This window comes from Polypterus senegalus, chromosome 10 (assembly GCF_016835505.1).
Source record: "Polypterus senegalus isolate Bchr_013 chromosome 10, ASM1683550v1, whole genome shotgun sequence".
NCBI lineage: Eukaryota > Metazoa > Chordata > Cladistia > Polypteriformes > Polypteridae > Polypterus > Polypterus senegalus.
In genome coordinates, this window is record NC_053163.1 from 119057087 (window position 1) to 119078703 (window position 21617).

At 39.0% G+C, this 21617-nt stretch overlaps 1 protein-coding gene across 3 annotated transcripts in view; it reads left to right on the top strand.

The window, feature by feature from the left end:
* The window catches only part of LOC120537492 (serine-rich adhesin for platelets-like), a 41793-nt gene extending 37701 nt beyond the window's left edge, over nt 1-4092 (top strand). For all 3 annotated transcript variants that reach the window (XM_039766470.1, XM_039766465.1, XM_039766469.1), the window contains one exon: nt 3869-4092. In XM_039766470.1, coding sequence (XP_039622404.1) covers nt 3869-3919 — 51 coding nt within the window. In that variant the 3' untranslated portion in view covers nt 3920-4092. The remainder of the gene's footprint in view (nt 1-3868) is intronic.
* The last annotated feature ends 17525 nt before the right edge of the window (nt 4093-21617 follow it).

Here is a 21617-nt window from a genome sequence, read left to right on the forward strand (position 1 = left end):
AGGTTCACAGATGAGGCCAGACAGGAGTATCTGTGGACTATGATGTTCGTGGATGTCATTGTGAGATATAGGCAGCAGGTTGAGATTAACCTGGAGAGGTGGAGGTACACACTTCAAAGAGGGGGAATGAAAATCAGTAAGAGTAAGATGAAGTGCATGTGCGTGAATGAGAGGGAAAGTAGTGGAAGGGTGCAACTGAGGTGGTGAAGGTAGATCAATTTAAATATTTTGGTTCAACAGTCCAAAACAACAGAGAGTACAGCATAGAGGTGAAGAAGAGAGTACAGTCAGGGTGGACTGGGTGGAGAAGAGCAACAGCAGTGATTTGTGATAGAAGAGTAACTGCAAGAGTGAAAGGGAAAGTCTATAAAACTGTAGTGAGACCACCTATGTTGTATGGTTTTGAGATAGTGGCACTGATGAAAAGACAGGAGGCAGAGCTGGAAGTGGCTGAGTTGCAACGATGCTAAGATATTTGCTCAGACTAACAAGGATAGATATGATTAGGAATGAGTATATGAGAGGGACAACACAAGTACAACTTTTTGGTGATCAAGTGAGAGAGGCTACATAGAGATAGTTTGGGAGGTTTGAGGATGGCCAAAAAGGAGGTTTATGGATGTGGTGAGGGTGAACATGAAGGCAGTTGGTGTGGCAGAAAATGTTGTAAAAGTCAGGGATCAATAGAAACGGATGGTCCTCTGTGGCGACCCCTAAATGCAAGCAGCCAAATGAAGAAGAAGAACCAGAGAATGGGATTGTGTACCCCTGCATCTGGTGTCGGTGTCTGCTAACTCATGCCACATTTTTTTATTTTAAAATTTCAGTTAAATATATAGAATATAATTGTGTGTCAAATACATTTAGACTGCATAATAAGTGCCTCAGTATACAGATATATTTCAAAGTCCTTCTACATTAACAAGACAAAGAAATAAAAATTTGGAAAGAATATGAAAACATGTTCAATATGGAAAGTTAAGTTGGTTAGTGTTTGCAGTAACTGTAATTTTTTTCCAAATTCTCAGTGATAGAGGACACCATTTTCCCATTACATTATAGTGGTTAGGTTGAAGTTTTTCCAGTTCAGCAAAATAAAGAGAGCAAGTGGTGCACATTTTAACCACAGAGTGCTTGTTCTTTAAGGTGTGGTGTTGTGATCTTAATTTTTCTTAAAAAAACACATGTTAAAAGACAAGGGTTTCTGATGCTCCAAAGGCTGTCTGATAAGGTCAGGGAAACTGAAGTCCTGTAAGCTGAGATAAAACATGTGGCTGAGGGCAATAGATTCGTACATTATAAATATCTTTTCTTACTTATTCTAGAAACACTTGTTAATGCATTAAAATCTTAAAAGATAAGTTTGGTATTTTCAAAGTTGATGTTATTTCTTCACAAAAATATGCATTTGTTACAAGAAAATATTTCTCAATTATAAAAAAAATCTTGGAAGGCTTGGAAGGAGACGATCTTCTCGGAAGACAATTTGACATCCTGCAAGAGACATTTTAACTTCACGCGAGACAAGGCAGTGAGACAAAAGGACAGCTGCTGTACAGGCTTTTAAATGATCAACGCGCAGCGCAACAAGCAGAACACGCAGCTTGGCAGCAGCAGCAGCAGCAGAAAAATAGCAGCTGATCAGACCGCATCTCCTTAGCATGCGTTCAACCCCCCCCACTCCCTTTGTAACATGAGTGGTAGAGACACGAAGTGGCTGGAACGTAGCGGGCCCCGAGGGAAGAGGGGGTGGGCAAGCAAAGTGAGCAGGGAGAAAAGCCCCCTAGTGTTCTAAAAATATTCGCTTTCTATGAATTAAAAACAAAAACATCTTGCTTGCAATAGCATTTTACATAGTAGTCTATGGGACACAGAGGAAAATCTTAAAAGCTTCCTAAATATGTCAATTTTTCAAGCCAAGACATATTGATCTGTGCCTCATGATTACACACACATTGTAAAATAGTTTTTGCATGTCATTTTTGATAAAGAAAACCACACCAATATTATGAGATCCAGCCATTTTACAAGAAGACCAGCTGTCTGCAATAGCACAGCACTCAGTCTTCCTGTGTAATCACACACCCCTTCATGATGTGGTTTCCTCCTGACAGACCAAATCACAGTAACCTTTTATGCCACATAGTTGGTTTTGTTTAAATTTATTTCTGTATTTATGTGACAATTCTCACAAGTAAATAGAAAACATATCCTTCCGATGAGAAAATTTGTACTAGGAATATGTGATAAAATGATTATTTCCAGATGTATTTTGTGTTGGTAACATGGAAGTCACAGATCAATACTCAATAACTGTTTTGTCTTCAAAAATGTACACATTTGGTAAGTTTTTACATTTTCCTCCATGCCACATACCCTTCTAGTAAAGCTCCAGAGTGGTCAAGATGTTTTGTTTTTTAACTTATTAAAAGTGATTAATTTTAGAACACAATTTTGTGTTGCAAATGCACAAGTAGTATGTTTTGAAGAAATAAGTTTGACATGAAAAATACCAATCTTATCCTTTAAGAGGAGTGGCTGCTTTTCATTACTCTAATCAAGGTCAGTGCCTGGTCCAGGTAAACGTTATTAACCAGTGGGTAACCAATGTTCTATACTATTTAAAATTGGAAAAAATCAAATTCTCACTTAGAGGATCTGATCAAACTTTTTAAAAATATGACAGGATCTAATCAATAACATTTCAGAATAAGCTTCCATTTCAGGGAAAAGGATACCATTCTTTTCTTGCCCCTTTTATAGAGTAGCTTCAGTTGCTGGCTCCTCTCTCTTACTCATGTTGTTTTATTTTGATTTGTTAAATTTTGACTTGACTGTACGGAATGTTTTCTGTTTCTAATTAAAATCAATAATGAAAAAAAACCTTTGTTAACCTAACGTAGGAAATTCAGTTGGTGCTATATTTACATTTCAGTAATCAACAATATCAGACAAAAGAAAGAGAAAGCATAGATTAAGATAAAAGGAAAATGGTTCATTTAACTTAAATATGAATTAAGTCAAAGGCATATTGAATTTTTATTCTGCATTGTAGGATTCTACCACTTGTCAGACTATTAAAATAAAATTTAGAGTGCAAAGTATGAACAGGTGGGAGGCACGGCACGGTGGCACAGTGGTAGCACCACTGCCTCGCAGTAAGGAGACCTGGGTTCACTTCACAGGTCCTCCCTGCGTGGAGTTTGCATGTTCTCCCTGTGTCTGCCTGGGTTTTCTCCCACAGTCCAAAGACATGCAGGTTAGGTGCATTGGCGATCCTAAATTGTCCCTAGTGGATGTGTGTATGCCCTGCCCAGGGTTTATTCCTGTGTTGGCTGGGATTGGCTCCAGCAGACCCCCGTGACCCTGTGTTAGGATATTGCGGGTTGGATAATGGATGGGAGTATGAACAGGATCCTTAAGTATTTGATGAAACATGTTTAGGACAAGGTTGCATATCTGCAGATTATCTCCAATCCCTCTGCTGTTTCTTTAACTATGTGCCACAGATTAATTTTAAGTCCAGTACAAAGGTCAATGGACTAGCTAATAAGCTCCAGTACATTAATGTGCATGGAGCTATGGCAGCATCAAGGAGTGACAAACAAAGGCAAAAACTCAAAATCTTAAAAGGGACAAAAAATGTTTTAAAACCAGAACCACCTTGTATCTATTATGATCATATAATTTCTTATATTATTTTTTTTTAGTTTCTTCTTGAGTACTTCATTAGCTCATCACCCCCTACCTCACCTTGCCTTACAATCCTCCAGGCTCACTCTAAGTAGCCTCTGCAATTAGGCAGGGTCTTATTCTGCTTTGGCTGCACAGTGATTGTTAAAATCTGTTTTCTGTTTTTTCTCCTCAGTTTGCCATTTGGAGGCGTCGCAATGAAAGAAGATACTACGAAATACAATAGAAACCTAATTCACCTGGAGACGATTCAACTTGAGTGCAGTAAAACAAGAGGATCCTGTGCAATATTCTGCCCTGTGTGACATTTTTCTCAAATGCTTTATCAGTTGAAAAGATTTTCAGGGTTTTTATATTTGTGTGTTTTTCTTTTCTTTTAAATTCTGTATTAAACCTTTGTGTGGGAAAAAGGTTTTTAAAAACAGACATTTACTGCACAATTATTTTATTTATTTATACTACAATTCAACACAAAAACACTACAAAATGTTGATATATTATATTCTGTATAAAATATATTTTTTCTAATAAAATATTTATTAAAGTTTATGTGAACCTGTGGTATTGATGATGTTACTAAGTTGCACCAAAAAGTAAATGTGACATCCCAGCAGATTAAAACATTTCATTCTGTGATGATCACGGCTCCAGTCTTAATGTAGCTCTGAAAGTTTTAGAGTGAACAAGCTAGATGGCTTGTGGGAAGAACAATGCACCCCTTATTTCCCTCTGGAGACCCCTGGGTACTCCATTTAATTATAATAACAAAAAAAGGACAGAATACAAAGAGGATGGCTCCACCATTCAGTATTTTGCCATCTAAGCTTGAATCCTACTTCTGGGGCAAAATCCTTCTCCTCTAGAGGCTTGTCCTATGATGAAAGCCACCTTCTCATTTTCCTTCTGTTTATATAGTTGGTGGGATGTCTGGGCTCTTCTAGAAGTAAGGTCGCTTTTCCTCCTATGGCTCATCATTTGTTTCACAGAGGGAAGAGCAGAACATGTGAACAACCGAGTTACTCTGCACTCTCAATCTTGGCTCTTTACCTTTGAGAGGCACTCTCCTAGTATTTGTGCTGGACAGTACACTAGATATTTTGTTTCTTATGATTAACAGTTTAAAAACTTTACAACTTGTGTATAGAAACTGTCCCAGAATCTACTGGCACTGTTTGCTAGATGGTGGGAATAAGAAAAGCAGCTGTGCAGGGTGGCTGAGGTTTTTAATTATCCAGTTTGCCTTTGGTGGGCAGCATACATTATGTATGTAATGAATGAAAGGCAGCTCAATGCTGGTAAAATTCTGTGCCACCTTCTCCACCATCTGCAGTGCTTTACTATATTGAACCAAGTAGGTGGCTTACCTGACTATGATGAAGCTAGTAAAGATGGACTCTACTGTGCATCTGTAGAGGTTTGTAACAACAGATGGAGAAATGTCAGCTCTCCTCAGATGTCTGAGAAAGAAGAAACACTGGTGAGCCTTCTTGACAAGAGCTGAAATGTATTGTGCTCACTTCAGTTCACCAGTGAGAGTCATGGGAGTATGGGATATTGCACATAATACTTGTCATGTCTTTGACATCATTGGGTAACAGTGACAATGAAAAAAACAGCAGTGTGCTGCAGAATAAGTCAGTCTAAATGGAGAGCAGGGTACATGGAAATTATAAATCTAACAATAGACAGAGTTTCTTGATAGTGTCTATTTTCTCTAGAACCAGCTTTATGTGCTTTTGGTTACTCTAGTATAAGAAGCAGGCCAGAGCAGTTTTCCTCATGTTGGAAACATAAAAATGCAGAAACATACGTTTTCCACTTCTGTATTCATATGATTGCAGAAGAACTTTAATTCACTGTGTAAATCTTTTGAAATGCTAAAGCACCCAAACATCACCCAGACAGCAGTGGATGCTGGATAAAAGAAACTGGCACAAGACAGTGAAATGGGGACAGTGTGGGCCAAATAGAGATGATAGAAGTTGTCTTTGAAACCTTTAAAAGAACGCAAATGGCGAGTTTACTGTGGCTATAATCAACAGATGTCAGTTTGCAAATGTAGACGTTCTAAACGGGCCGTATTAGGTGTTCCAAAAACAGCGTTCCCGGTAGCAACAGAAAAATTAAACTGACTGAAATAATTTAAAAAGTGTAGACCTACAACAGCTAGAACAGAAAGCAAAATTTCTAACATTTTTTTGCACGGTAAAGACTGCAAATGTAACAAAGGGAAATGAATGAAACAAGGTACATAATGTGTACAGAACATACTGGTTGAGTCTGCTTAAAGTTTTAAACTAGGATAGAAGTTCATTTCAGAAAGGCCTATTTATGGTCTATTTAAGATGGAGTGAGGTGTTAAAAATGATAAAATGTAGATGCAACACTGCAAAAATGTATTGTAACATAAGTCTGAGAATGACTCACTGTAACATGCTACAAGAAATAATGACATGAGGACATGCAGCAATGTGTCATCATGGATACTTTTAATGAAGTTCTTAAGCAAGAACATGGCGACACACATGGAAACTTGCTAAGGGTGGATTTCACCCTGATGTTAGAAAGTTGTTTTTAACACGGGGAAGTCTAGACGCATGGAAAAAATTACAGAGCAGGGTGGTTAAGAGTGGTACTTTAGGGACTTTTACAATTTAAATTTAATGTTTTTTAAATTCAGGTGAAAAGGACTGGTGAGCTTTGTGGGGCTGAATGGCATGCTCTTGTTAAATTGTTCTGTTATTCTAATCCCTATTTGGATAGACATTCTAAAACATTACAAAACTGATTGTGGAATAATTTTGGATGAAGTGTTGGTTGATGCTAATAATTTAGTTTATAATTTGGTTGGCTATCTGTGTGGAATTTGTGCTGTCATATTCTTTGAGTATACTTCAGCTTACTTCCAGATACCAGATACATGTTAGATTAACTGAGGACTTTTCTTGGAATTGTTGGGATGGTTTTCCGATGCTTTTTTTCATTGGGGGTTAAGCTTGATAAGAGCTTACTGTACAATTCTCTTTTTTTGTTAACAGGTAATGTTATTCTGTGCTTTATAACATGTTTGGTGTCCAAGGTTATATCTCTATTTGGGGTTGCAACTTCATGTAAAATAGTCTGAGACATGTTAGACAGCATCTTATTTAAGGGAAATGGACTATTGAAGCGGGCAGCATGGTGGCACAGTGGGTAGTACTACTGCTCGCAGTTAGGAGACCCGGGTTCACTTCCCAGGTCCTCCCTGTGTGGCGTTTGCATGTTCTCCCCATGTCTATGTGGGTGTGCTCCGGTTTCCTCCTACAGTCCAAAGACATGCAGGTCAGGTGCATTGGTGATTCTTAATTATCCCTAGTGTGTGCCCTGTGGTGGGCTGGCACCCTGCCTGGGGTTTGTTTCCTGCATTGCGCACTTTGTTGGCTGAGATTGGCTCCAGTGGACTCCCGTGACCCTGTAGTTAGGATATAGAGAGTTGGATAATGGACGAATGGATGGACTATTGAAGCTCCTCATTTGAAGGTGACTTTAAAAAAGAAGAAAAAGTCCCTTGAAAAAAGATTTTAAAAGTATGGCTTTCGTCGAAGTTTAAAGTTTTGATTTAAACTTTCTTGACAACGAATTTTGGTTTAATCCAATAGTGGAGGATTTTCAGAACAACTGGCTCTCTGCTCTTCTTTAGTTTACACATTCAAGTTTAATTAGCCTCTTTGGCATTAACCTTGAGCCTGTCTTGCTCTTGGGATCAGAATTTTATGTTAGAATGCATCTGGAGATGCCACCACTACGTGGCATCAAGTTTCAATCCTGACTCTTTTGGAGTGTGGTTCCGAGTTGGTGGAACAGGCTTCCCACCTCCATCCGTACTGCTGACTCCCTCAATGTATTCAAGAAGCAACTGAAGACCTATTCGTTTTGTGAATATCTGTCTAATTGAAAATAAAAAGGTGTTCTTCAGTACTTTATATTCTTGGCTATTTAAGTGTAATTGCTTTATTGGTTTTAAATGTATGAATTATTTTCACTTACGGCAATCATCTTTTGTTGCACAAACAGTCTCTAGCCTACTTGATTGTCTACCTCTTTTGTAAGTCACTTTTGATAAAAATATCTGCTAACAAAATAAATGTAAATGTACATGTAGAATTGTTAACCTTGAATGCCCCAAAGAATAGGCTGTTACGATCCAATGTGCAAGGATAAGCCAAAGAACATTCAAGACCATATTTTAATGCCATCTAGTGAGTAAAATAACATCATACAACAAAAAAATCATGAATATCACTATGCCTTTTGTTATCTATGATAACTCATTAGTATTCATGAGTGGGATGAAACCTTCAACTAAAACACACAATGGCAAGGAAATGAAAAGCCATAAAGCCAGTTTTACAATAGACTGAAACAGAACCATTTGTTGAAACAAGCAATAGTGATGACAAAGTGAATTGGCCTTCAGATATTGACTCAGATAGTAAAACAGATGCATATCACACTGTTCAGCGGAACCGGTGTAATATGCCTGGTGAATTCTGTCAGTGAAAGTTCAACGTGGTGCAAGTAGTTGCATGGAAAAAAGGCAAAATAATCGTAATCAAGTGAAAGAATAAGAAAGACTTCACAGAAAGCACTGTTCTTAATGCAGCAACTGTCAATGTTCATGTTAGGGGTAATGTGGAAGTCATTAACACAAGGGGAGCGTCGATCATGCAGCAATTTAAATTTAACATTTAAAATTAAATAAAAAAAATAAATACCATTAAATTAATTAAATTGTATTAATTCAATTAAATTTAAATTTAAAAATTAAAAATTAACAGCAATTCTAGCTTGTTACTTTCTCTCAGCGTCATGTCTTTTTAGTTTAAAATGCACAGACTGCAGAAATTTGGGGCAGGTGTCTCAGGGAGAAGCCCTGTGTTATGTTATTATTTAGGATGAAATTCCTTAAACTTTGACAAGTTAAGTATACTCATTATAAAGATACATTTAAATAAAAACTATTTTTATATGATTAGGAACTCAACAACAATTACCGGTAAATGACGTACATGGAGGGCCTAATTGAAGGTATAAATTGAACAAAATAGTTTCATTTACTGTCAGCACAGTGCTGGCAGCAATAAAGTTCCAAACATTAACATGAACTCTAGAGTTATGCTGATGAAACTGTTTATGAGGGAGATGACATTAAATCACAGCACACCTTGTCCTGATTTATTGTCATTTGGTGCCAAACTTTAATTCAGAAATGAAAATGAAAGTTTGATCAAGTTTTATTTTAATTTAGAAGGTACAGCTGAAGAATTCCAAGGAGTGCTTCATAACATTGAACGTTTTTGATAGAACTTTAAACCTGAATTCAAAAAAACACAAAAACGGGAAAGGCTGGCAGTGGTAATGTTTGGCTTGTTAATTCCGTATTATTTTTTAATCAAGAATGACTATAGTTTTAAGATTTATGAGTAGCAGTTGTTTCACAGTTAGTGCGCTTACTCTTTTATCTTTTACAATTTTCATATTGTTCTTAGACACCGTGCATCTCATTTTTGTTCTCACTTCTTGAAGTTCTGCATAAATCCATTTTGTGAGATGCTGTGAATAACTTTCTTAGAAAAGGTAATATGACTCCATGACAACTTAAAAAGCTGCCACGTCCGCAGTCTACTGAAACAGATTCTGAGTTTTTCCTACCATGATATTGAATACTAGATGATAATTTGCAATGGAAGAGTATGTTTCGTGAACGAAGACTCCCAAACCAGATGAATCCCAACAAATAAGCCAGTTGCAGGAAACAGAACATAAATCCTGGAAAAGCTATTATCCTTGAGGGTACTGCTAATTGTAATCCACTGAACGGGTATGAATATATGCTGTGAAAGCAATATAGTAACAACACTGTCATCTGATTTCTTATGGTCTCCTTTCAACATCCAGGGCCTCATCTTCCTCCTCCCATGAGCCCTTGTGTGAATGTCATAAGCAGTCTAGTGGTGCAGTGATTCTGAAGTCGCTGGGAATTAATTCCTTTAATGTAGAGCTGCTACAAAACATAATGATGCCATAAGTCTCGTGACCTCTTTGTCTCTCGACAAACAATAGGCATTACAACTATAAACAATATGGCTGTGGATATGCTAAGCTGGTCCCAAAAAACAGAACACAAAATAGTGTTGCCAGAACAACAAATAGGGCTGTAATTTAATGCCCTCAGTGTGAGCTTACACTGTTACAAACTCCAATTACCTATATACTGCATATAACAAAATTGCTTTCTAGTGATAGATTTCAGACTTCAGCAGGTACCTCTAAGCTAACCCTTGTGGCGAGTCGCTGGGGCTGGACGCCTGAAAGGACAGGGAGGTGAAATGTACATCCTCCGGGCCATGAGGGGCCAATCGCCCTGGATCAGAGGAGGATCACGGGAGAACAGTGAGGAGGCTCAAGCCCATTGGGGCCCATGGCCACCACCCGGGGGCGCCCCGAATCTCAGAGGGCTCGGGAACTATCTACTTCCGTCACACCCAGAAAGATGGAGAAGGATCCCACCAGGGATGCCCGGAGTACTTCCGAGTGCTCTCCCGACACTTCCGCCACACCAGGAAGTGTCGTCAGAGGGAGTACTTGGAGCACATCCGGGTGAGAAAAAAAGGGCCCGCCTTCCTACAGTCTGGGAGCTAGAGTCAGGAGTGGGAGCAGGACAAGGCTCCCGTGGAGAGAGGAAAGGCGGTCCGAGGGCAAAAAGAAAGAAGCCCGGAGGAAAGGTGATTAGTGCTGGGAGCACTGTGTGCTGTGCGGGACTGTATAAAGAAGAAAATAAAACATGTATTTTAATAAAGATGCAGTGTCTGTCTGGTGGTGTTCAGACATGTCTCACACCTTGAACAGAAATGATCATCTGGAAGACTAAAGTAAAAACAAAAAAGAGCAACAAGATATGGTGCATCACATAGCCAAAACAATAAAATATAAACCATTAAGGCCTTGCTATAAACAATTATAGACCCTATCTATACCCTATGGGGTGGCTACTCCACTTACTGATGCTGCTGTTTCACAGCTTTCAGAATTTAAACTGTGCTGAGCTGTAAAACAAATGAAAGTACTAGTGCATTTTTTTGGCAAGAATTAGAAAACTATTTTCTTTTACTTGCTTTGTAGAATTGAACTTTTGTTATTGTTAGACTATGAAGGATGCAAGGTTGTGTTGGTACTTTGGGTTACGTAGCAAGTCTCTGTGGATAGTGAGAAAGAAATTTGATCATTTGGGTGAGTTCTTTCAGATAAATGCAGCATTACTACTGTACAGCAAGTGGGTGTTTATTTAGTTTTAATATCTGAATGTATAAAATAAAAGAAGATCTGAAGAAAAGGGCTTGACTGGTGAGGAGGTACAGGAGAACGTTGATGAAGCATATCAACCCCACACAGAAGTGGGAGAAGATGAAGAGGAAAGATCTTCTGAGTAAAGAATTTTTTTGCAAATGCACTCAGGATTTTGTCAACTAAAATGGCACTTTTAAAACACAAGATGCCTTTTAAACATCTCAGCAGAATGAATGGAGACAAATGGGAGTAAGGATACAGAACTCCGAGGATAAAGAACCTCACACGCTGGCTATCAATGCTACTGACAGCACACATTCTACAAATCTGCATGTGCTCCTCTTTTAAAATATATATAAGGAAATAATGAAAATATAGCTCTGTCTTAGAACAGAATTAAGCAATGGTCTGCTTGGCAGAGTCACATAGCATAGGTATGAAGAATTTATTTTAATAATACAGGTAATAGAACATACTGACTAAAGTGTATTTTATTTCATTGTTGTGGCAAATGTTGAGTATTCATTATTATAAGATACAGGTTAATACCTTAAAACCATCCTCACCTCGGGACCTTCTAGGCCCTGTTGCCCTCAGTTCAGCCTTATGCTGGTAGCTTTCCTTAGACTGGACAGTCTCTTCCCCCTTCAGCCATATACTGTACTGTATCTGCGCTGTGCCATTGTGAATAATTGGCTGTGTCTCATCTATTTTTGTGCTCCCTATACATTCCCCTGTACAACTGGACATTACAGTGCTAGAAAGTCCACAGATGAGCAACTAGGCTGATTCCAGGGCTACAGGGAATGAGTTATGAGTAAAGATTAAAAGCTGAGCTTATACAGTTTAAGCAAAAGAAGACTGAGAAGAGTCATGACTGAAGTGTATCAAATTCTGAAGGGAATTAGTCCAGTGGATTGAGACTGTTACTTTAAAATGAGTTCATCGAGAACATGGGGACATAGTTGGAAACTTATTGAAATACGTTACCAGTAGGGGGACTTTTAAAACTAGACTTGATGTTATTTTGGAAGAATTAAGTAGATGGAGAGCTTTGTTGGGTTGAATGGCCTGTTCTCTTCTAGAATGTTCTGCTGTTCTAATATTCCAATTTTCTAGCCAAACACATATTGAAGCAAACACTTTGTATGGACTTTAGTATGTGGAAGAAGAAGGCATACTAACTGAATAGTATTTCATTATCATTTACAGCCTGGTTAAAACAGCACAGTGCCACAAAAGTGTGCCTCCACAATGTATGTACACATAATATGAAAAGTTATAATGATATCAACAAGAAGAAAACATTTACTACACAATTGATTAATAAATTATTTTAATATTATTCTTTTTATTAAAATTCACATATCTTTCACAGTTTGGCATCACAAATTATGCCACCATACATGGTATGAATAAAAAGGTGTGAGCTGCCACAGACACTACCAGTTGTAGGGGAACTTGTATGATTTTGTTGTAGCAGTGTCTATTTTTTTATTTCTAGTAAATTCCAACACTCATGCTGTGTTTATTTCTCAACAGATATGAAACACTGGAAGATCATGAAATGCCAACACATTCTTTTAATTAGAAACTGGTAAACAAAGTAAAATTACAATGCAAAAATGGTAGTGGTGGTGATCTATCTAGCCTCCACACCAGCCTGGTATATAACCTCTGCTCTAAGATCAGGACTTCTGACATTTGCAACCTCCATCAACTCTTCCTGGTGTTCAGTGGACAGGCGTACTACTTCTGTAATAGCAATGTTGTGCAGAGTAGCACATAAAGAAAAATTAGGATGATGTGAAAATCTTTTGCCACTGTGCGATTTCTGAAGACATTTTCCATAGAGCTATGCTTATACCTTGTGTTCCAAGGGGTTTGTTAAGTGCTGTATTGTATTATATTGTTCTACAAATGACTAACAAACAGAGATGCAAAATGCATCAGCAGGTCCAAACAGGGTAACTTTTGCCTAGACTAGAAGATATAACCCTACAAATACAAATCTGAAGTGTAAATTTTAGAATTCTAAATATTCATAGTATCATGATGTGAACATAATTTATTCTGTGTTTGTTAGTCAGTTTAAGAAGCACTCAGTGATAAATGGGTGGGTTGGGAAGTAGGTAGATTACTAAAGATTTAATGAATTATTTTAGTTAGAATGGGTTTTGAGAAATGTTCAAAAGCATATGATTGATCTTAAGATACAATTAACGATGTCCTTAATTTTACAATGCTTTTGGAAAACACAGCCCTGTTCTTGACATATAACATTCTCATGCCTGCTTAATCCAATTTAGTGGCGTGTAGGCCAGAGCCTGTTCTGGCAGCACTAGGCACAAGGCAGAGAACACACCTGGACTGAGTCCATCACTGGGCACACCTACATTCACAATATGGAATGGACAAATGACTTAATTTGCACATATTTGGGGAAACTGGAGGAAAACTGGAACCCCTTGGAATTATGAAAACGTCTGACAGCAACCAGTCGCGGGGCTCAAACCCAAAACATTAGATACATGAACTAGTAACGCTAACCAATGCACAACTTTTTTAACTAATTCTAAAATATTTTTTGATGACATACAAACAGTAGAAATGTAGTTTTCCTTTATACACTGCAAACATTAAATATTTTACAATAATTGTGGTATACAGAAGAACCTAACCCAAATATTGGCTGAAGTCCTGAAAGTAAGATATGTAATTAATTTCCTGAATCTGTGTCAAGCATTTGCTTAAATGTTAAGCTGTCAAGACTGGTAAGATGGGTGTTGATTTCACTCCTGAGGCGAAAACAAAGCACAGAAAAGTGTAACTCCATTGCCAGCTGTTATTACCATACAGTAAATGCCAGAGGGCATTGGCACTTTGTTCAAATGCAGTACTTGAGACACAATAAAGTACTAATTGTAAGTTTTCTTTTGCAAATAATGATTGTCTTTGGACATTGTGGAGATCTGGTGCTCTGTACTGCAGTTTTAAAGCTCTTGTGTCAGTGTTTCCTTTCAGGGTGGGATCCTGGCAGGTATGTGAAGTCAATTACCCCATGGTTTCAAAACTAGTGATGGGGATGGATTAACAAAAATTCAGGTCTACTCAGTACTCTCTGATGGTTTGCCCATTTTATAAGATTTTACAATGACAATCACCAAGCATGCAAAGAGCAGCTCTGCAACCCAGTGTTGGAAGACAGGGGCTGATAGCGAGTGGCTTATCCTGTCATTGACGTTGTCCAAGGGTGCCAGCACAAGAAAGAAAAACTATTGTATACAGAGAAATTGCAGAAACTTCTTCTATGATGTCAGATGATTAGTAAGGTTGTCTTAACCTTCTCTTGGAGATGCAGAGAGAAAATGAGACCATACACAAGGGCATCAGACATCTTTGCCAACTGGTGCTATCCTTTTAAGACTGAGGTTAAAGGATCCTGGTAGGAGTCCATAAAGGGGTAGCACACTAACCCCTGACTGAAAGTAACATGCCCATGTTCCTCTTGTAAACAGGCAGGCTGTACAGAGGCTGCTTGGGAGACCTGGCAGTTTAAGGCCTCTGAATGGTTCAGGAGTGCAGGAATGCCAAGAGTCACCAAGGAAGTTCTAGGATGGCACAGCTGTGGCACAGTGTGTTTCTTCGTGCTGGTCCCAAGTGTGGATAAATGGGAAGGGTTACATCAGGAACGGCATCCTGTGTAAAATTATGACAGATCAATATGCGGACAACTATACAAATTTCCATACCGGATCGGTCAAGGCCCGGGTAAACAACGGTACTGTTAGCTAACAGGGTGCTGCCGGAAATTGGGCTACTGTTGGCCGAAGAAGGGGAAGAAGAGGGGGGAGATGTGTCCGGAGGCAGAAGGACAGGGGGAAGGTAAAAAGATTTGAACTGAGGGTTGGAACTTTGAATGTTGGCAGTATGACTAGTAAGGGAAGAGATTTAGCCAATATAATGGAGAGAAGGAAGGTTAATATATTGTGCATGCAAGAGACTAAATGGAAGGGGAGTAAGGCCGGGTGGATCAGAGGTGGATTCAAATTGTTCTATCATGGTGTGGATGGGAGGAGGAATGGGGTAGGAGTTATTCTGACGGAACAGTATTTCAAAAGTGTTTTGGGGTGAAAAGAGTGTCAGACAGAGTAATGATTATGAAGCTGGAAATTGGAGGTGAATGTTGGTAGCGCATATGCCCTGCAAGTTGGGTGTGCGATGGATGGTGGCAGGGGAAAGTGTAGTTAGGCAGCATAGGATGGTGGTCTGTAGGATGATGTTGGAGATCAAGAAGAAGAGGAGAAAAGTGAGGGCAGAGCAAATGATCAAATGGTGGAAGTTGAAAAAGGAATATTGTAAGGTTGAGTTTAGGGAGGAGGTAAGACAGGCACTGGGTGGCAGTGAAGAGTTGCCAGACAGCTGGGCAACTGCAGCATAAGTACTAAGAGTGACAGCAAGAAGGGTGCTTAATGTGACATCTGGACAGAGGAAGGAGGAAAAGGAAACCTGGTGGTGGAATGGGGAAGTACAGGAGAGTATACAGAGGAAGAGGATCCTAAGAAGAGAGAGATGCAGAAAGTGGACAAGAATACAAGGAGATAAGGTGCAAGGCTAAAGAAAAGGCGTATAATGAGTTGTATGAGAGGCTGGACACTAAGGAGGGAGAAAAGGACCTGTACCGATTAGCTAGTCAGAGGGACCGAACTGAGAAAGATGTGCAGCAGGTAGTGGTGATAAAGGATAAAGATGGAAACATACTCACAAGTGATGAATGAAGAGAATGAGAGAGAGAGATGTTTAGATGATGTGGAGATAGTAAATCAGGAAGTGCAACGGATTAGCAAAGAGGAAGTAAGGACAGCTATGAAAAGGATGAAGATTGGAAAAGCCATTGGTCCAGATGACATACCTGTGGAAGCATGGAGGTGTTTTGGAGTGATGGCAGTGGAGTATTTAACCAGATTATTTAATGGAATCTTGGAAAGTGAGAGGATTCCTGAGGAGTGGTGAAGAAGTGTACTGGTACCAGTTTTTAATAATTATTGGGATGTTCAGAACTGTAGTAACTACAGGAGGATAAAATTGATGAGCCATAGCATGAAGCTATGGGAAAGAGTAGAAAAAGCTAGGTTAAGAAGGGAGGTGAGAATTAGTGAGAAGCAGCATGGTGTCATGCCAGGAAAGAGCACTACAGATGCAACGTTTGCTCTGAGGGTGTTGATGGAGAAGTATAGCGAAGGCCAGAAGGAGTTGCATTGTGTCTTTGTGGACCTGGAGAAAGCATTTGCCAGGGAGTTGTGGTATTGTATGAGGAAGTCGGGAGTGGCAGAGAAGTATGTAAGAGTGGTACAGGATATGTACAAGGGAAGTGTGACAGTGGTGAGGTCTGCAGTAGGAGTGACGGATGCATTCAGAGATTGGCTCTGAGCCTTTTCTTATTTGCAATGGTGATGGACAGGTTGACAGACGAGATTAGACAGGAGTCCCCATAGACTATGATGTTTGCTGATGACATTGTGACCTGTAGTAAGAGTAGGGAGCAGGTCGAGGAGACCCTGGAGAGTTGGAGATATGCTCTAGAGAGGAGAGGAATGAAGGTCAGTAAGAACAAGACAGAATACATGTGTGTGAATGAGACGAAGGTCAGAGGAATGATGAGGATGCAGGGAGTAGAGTGTGTGAAGGTGAATGACTTTAAATACTTGGGATCAACAATTCAGAGTAATGGGGATTGTGGAAGAGAGGTGAAAAAGAGAGTGCAGGCAGGATGGAATGGGTGGAGAAGAATGTCAGGAGTGATTTGTGACAGATGGGTATCAGCAAGAGTGAAAGGGAAGGTCTACAGGACAGTAGTGAGACCAACTATGTTATATGGTATTAGAAAGTGGCACTCACCATAAAGCAGGAGACAGAGCTGGAGGTGGCAGAGTTAAAGATGTTAAGATTTGAATTGGGTGTGATGAGGATGGACAGGATTAGAAATGAGTACATTAGAGGGTCAGCTCAGGTTGGGAGATTGGGAGACAAAGTCAGAGAGGCAAGATTGCCTTGGCTTGGACATGTGCACAGGAGAGATTCTGGGTATATTGGGAAAAGAATGTTAATGATAGAGCTGACAGGCAAAAGGACAAGAGAAATGCCTAAGAGAAAGTTTATGGATGTGGTGAGTGAGGACATGCAGGTGGTGGGTGAGGACATGCAGGTGGTGGGTGTAACAGAGCAAGATGCAGAAGACAGGATGATATGGAAAAAGACGACCCGCTGTGGCAGCCCCTAACAGGAGCAGCCGAAAGAAGAAGAAGATTGGCAGGATAAGAGTGAATGTTCTTGCTGAATGGAGAGACCAGGGCATAAAAAACAGTGAAGTGGTCAGGGTGGTAAGATGAAATGCTTTATTGTAGTAAAGGGAACGAAAGGCGTCAGACAGCACCTGAACAGGCAAGGCAAATAACTGTGGATCACCATATTTTTGTTTGCATTTGTTTCTTTTGTATTTTAATGTTTAAGAAAAACATTAGGACAATTATGGACAATTAGGACAATTATGCAAAGATCAGGCCTTTGCCCAACCAACTCTCCTATCCTATTCATCTGGATTGTCCAAAATAACATTAAGGAGAAATCCAGTCTCCACCACACATAATTTACTCCATGTGTCTATGGTACTTTGTGTGAAGAAAAACTTTCCCTCTGCCCTTAACAAGCTTCCAACACTGTCCCAGTGTTCTTGTTGCAAAACTGATTTTAAAAAACCCGCCTGGATCCACTGTAATAATTGATTTCATAATTTTAAACATTTTGATCATGTCATATCTTAATCTCTATTTGCTTATACTTAAAAGGTTGTGCTGATGCCTTGTATTTTTCCAAATATGTACAGCTTTTTAAATGTCTTGCACATTTACAAAATACACTAAACTAATTTCAATTATGGTGGAAAGATAAGCAAGCTAATGCAGAAAACCAATAATCTAACTTAACAAATTACAAACGAATGTTGGCTTAGTTGGTCAGATCTCCTATATATAGGTAAATGGGAATCCAGTCTTATTTAAAGGGATGTCAGAAGCTGTGAGGCCTTTTGCTAAGTATGGTAAAGGTAAGTAGAGACAGAATCAAACAACATTTGAAATGCAACACTGTCACTGTGCAGTAGTAGCCACTTCAGATGGCAATGATTCTCAAGCTACAGAAAATCTTTATCCCCGCTGTTTAGTTTTGAATTTGTTAAGTATGTAGCATGAGGGTTAGGGTGTCAACTGAGGCAGGAAATAAAATGCAGCCCATGTTAAGAACAAAAACAGTCTTACAATGGTATGAGAAGAAGGAATTCCCTTTGCAAATGAAGTGGTCCTCATCCATAGTCCCACTTTAGATGGTGGGGCAGTGCCATGCTTGCAGATACCTCACATTTACAGTAGTACAATGGATCTGCATGCCAGACACTTCTTTCTTCCATCCAACTTCATCGTATTGTAATCACGCTGTAATTCCTTTGTGCTCATTATTATTCTCCTTACACCCAGAACCACAAGCAGAACATCACATACAAGGAGTCAAGAAATTGCTTGAGCCTGAGAATAGTTTTGTGTTTGATGTGATTGATGTGATTACTGCTTTGCAACAGATTTACATCTGAAACTGTTCTGCCATGTTTTATAGAAATCTATTTACAGTGAATATTCTTGAGAAAAAGTAATAGTTTATCAATATTTTGTTACATGTTGGTAATTTGCTAGGTTTAATTATTGCAGACAAACTAGCAAACTTTATCAATAGTTGAATACTGTCAAATGTGTGCATTTCAGGATGAGAAGTATATATATATATATATGTCTTCATGAAGGTGATCCTCAACTGCTCTGAATCGTTTTGAAGAGGAACAACCAATTCAACAAGCAGAATTCCTTAAGAATTTCTGTTGAGCAGACTGCATCAATACAGTCACAAGCCTGATTTAGACCAGCCATGAGTACCAACTTCCACTGGTACACATGTTTATTGACTTCAAGAAGGCTTTTGACACAGTTGAGCAAAGAGCAATCATCCATGTGCTCAAACAGACAAGGCAGCTGTATCAGTGTCCTGGAAACGTGTTGCTGTGACATCAGCACTACCATCCAGCTGTTTGACTAACTGAACTTTTAGCCCCCCAAAACAAATTACATCTAAGGGACACCATCAATGCCCAGATATTTTTGTCATGCCTGTAAAACATTTTCTGGGAGCTCAACCCTGTTGATTTCAGAGGCAGTATCAACATGTGGAAGCTAAACCATCTACACTTCACTGACAACATTGTCCTCATCACTAGAATATTTGAAGATGCCTCAGTGATTCTCTCCCACATCAGCCAGGGAAGCTCCCTTTGAGGACTCCATGTCAACTGCTTCAAGGCACAAAGAAAGAGGAACTACCTTTTCAACACTAATCCATCCACAATGGATGATCAAAACATTGCAGACACTGAGGACTGCATCTAGCTTGAATGGAACCTTATAATGCCTAATGATCTTGACAGAAAGATAAGTAGACATACACAGCAGCTTGGGCATCCTTCACCAACACTGTGAATGTCTTGAAATAAATTAAGATACCCCGCTCAATAGGTGAACATCTTCATTACTGATGTACTCTCCACATTATGCTAAGCAACTGAAAACTGGGCAGGGACCAAAACACGGTACAAGAGGCACCACACAATCTACCATGAACCAGAAATTGTGCTTAATGGGTTACACCATCAGAAGAGAGAATGTAGAAGGCCTGAACAGCAACATCCTCAGGAGGAAGTCCTTACTGATGGAACTCATTTCCTATGCTAAGAGGTCCAAACATTACTGAGCTGTCAACAGATGATCCTAGACAGTCGTGAATGACACCAAGACTCTAAGGGAGCCCTCAAAACCTTTCTGGGAGCAGTTAGCACTCTTCCATTGAATGCCTGTCAGCAGCATGGCAACAACTCAGGTCATACACATTGGAACAGCTGTGATAGAGACCCAGCTGTCTGGAGGACCACTTTGGGATCCATGCCGCAGGGTTGAATAATGGATTGATTAAGTATCTAAGTATTAAAATTGAAGAATTTTAAATAATTACAAATTTATTTTAGACTTTGTAATTTTGTACATTCTATTAGGAAGCAAGGAATGCATGTTTCTCATTATAGTCCTGTTCATATTTGCTTGTTTAAACTGCTTCAGGCACCAAGCAGGGACTGTGTGTACTTATTTGGAAGTGTTATACATGAGTACATGTCTGGATTTAAAACATTATGGCATCGACTTAAGTCTTGATTTGCTGAGGGACACTAGCTGTCTGTCAAAATGCATTTTGATGAAGAAAGAGGATTAATTTGCTTCTATTACACTAGACATTTTTACAATGTATTATTATCTTACACAATTTAATCTGGCTGCCAAAGCATACAAATTTTAGCTCTAAACGTAAAATAATATTTGGTAGATCAGTTGCTAATGTTCACCATCCCTACCCAATAAATGTGCTTCCTTATCCAACCACTCACTGATCAACTCACCTGTTCACGCTAAGAGGACAGGCTTAGTGGTGAAAGTTCAGGAACCTGTCCTGGAAGGGGTCCAAGTTTTGCTCTCCTCTTCACCCTTATTGATTTTTGAAGACACTTTGTTATTTTCCTTTATGTGTACAATAGTAACGGCGCACTGCACGATAACTTGCACTGAATATACTGTACTTGACTTGAGCATTCATAGTTTCCCTACTTTTGATGCGCTTGCTGCTTCCTGAGCAGCTCTTCTTTTCTCCACCCTAGCGGCTCGCTTCTTCTCTTCTTTTGTCAGAATCTTTTCGCATTAAAACTGATTAGTTAGTGTTTGTGTTGCAATTACTTAGTACATTTTTTTCCATTTTCCACTTAAGCTGGCACTTAAATCTACAATCTGCCTCATGAATGATTTAAGATATGAAGAGATAGAAGTGACGGCGAACTTGTTATGGATGAAAATGGCGGCCATGCGGTGCATGCGCTGGCCGCTGCATGGCCGCTGCTGAAAGTTTATTCTACAATAAAATAAAATAAAAATAAAAAGAGGAATAACCTTGGAGGTCAATCATCACCCCGAAAGCGGATATTAGATGTCACGTAGTATGTAAGAGCCAATCTTAGAAAGTTAAAACTTTGAGTTAATCTCATATTACTGTTTGCTTAATTTCAATGGAATATAATTTTCTTTCATAGTAATAGATAATGGTATAGTCTTTTTCCCCTGTAAGTTAGTATGAGATAGAACTTTCTTGCTATAACAGATACAGTGTGTTAATTGAGTCAGTTGTTGTTTAGAACAGGTCCCAGTACACAGGGACTTAAAAGACCTATTTTTAACATAGAAATGGGACAGGCATACAGTTTGAAATGGTTCAGAAATCTTATGATGTGACTTTGTAATGATTAGAAATTAAACAAAATTTAAGTCTTGAACAGAACTTCTCTTGAACAAGAACTTTTCTAATTTTTTTTTATTTTAATTTTTTCTTTTTGTGTGAACTGTTTTAAGCTGAATTTTAACTAAAACTTTTAAAAATGAAGGTATCTTTTATGTGGATTGATTTTG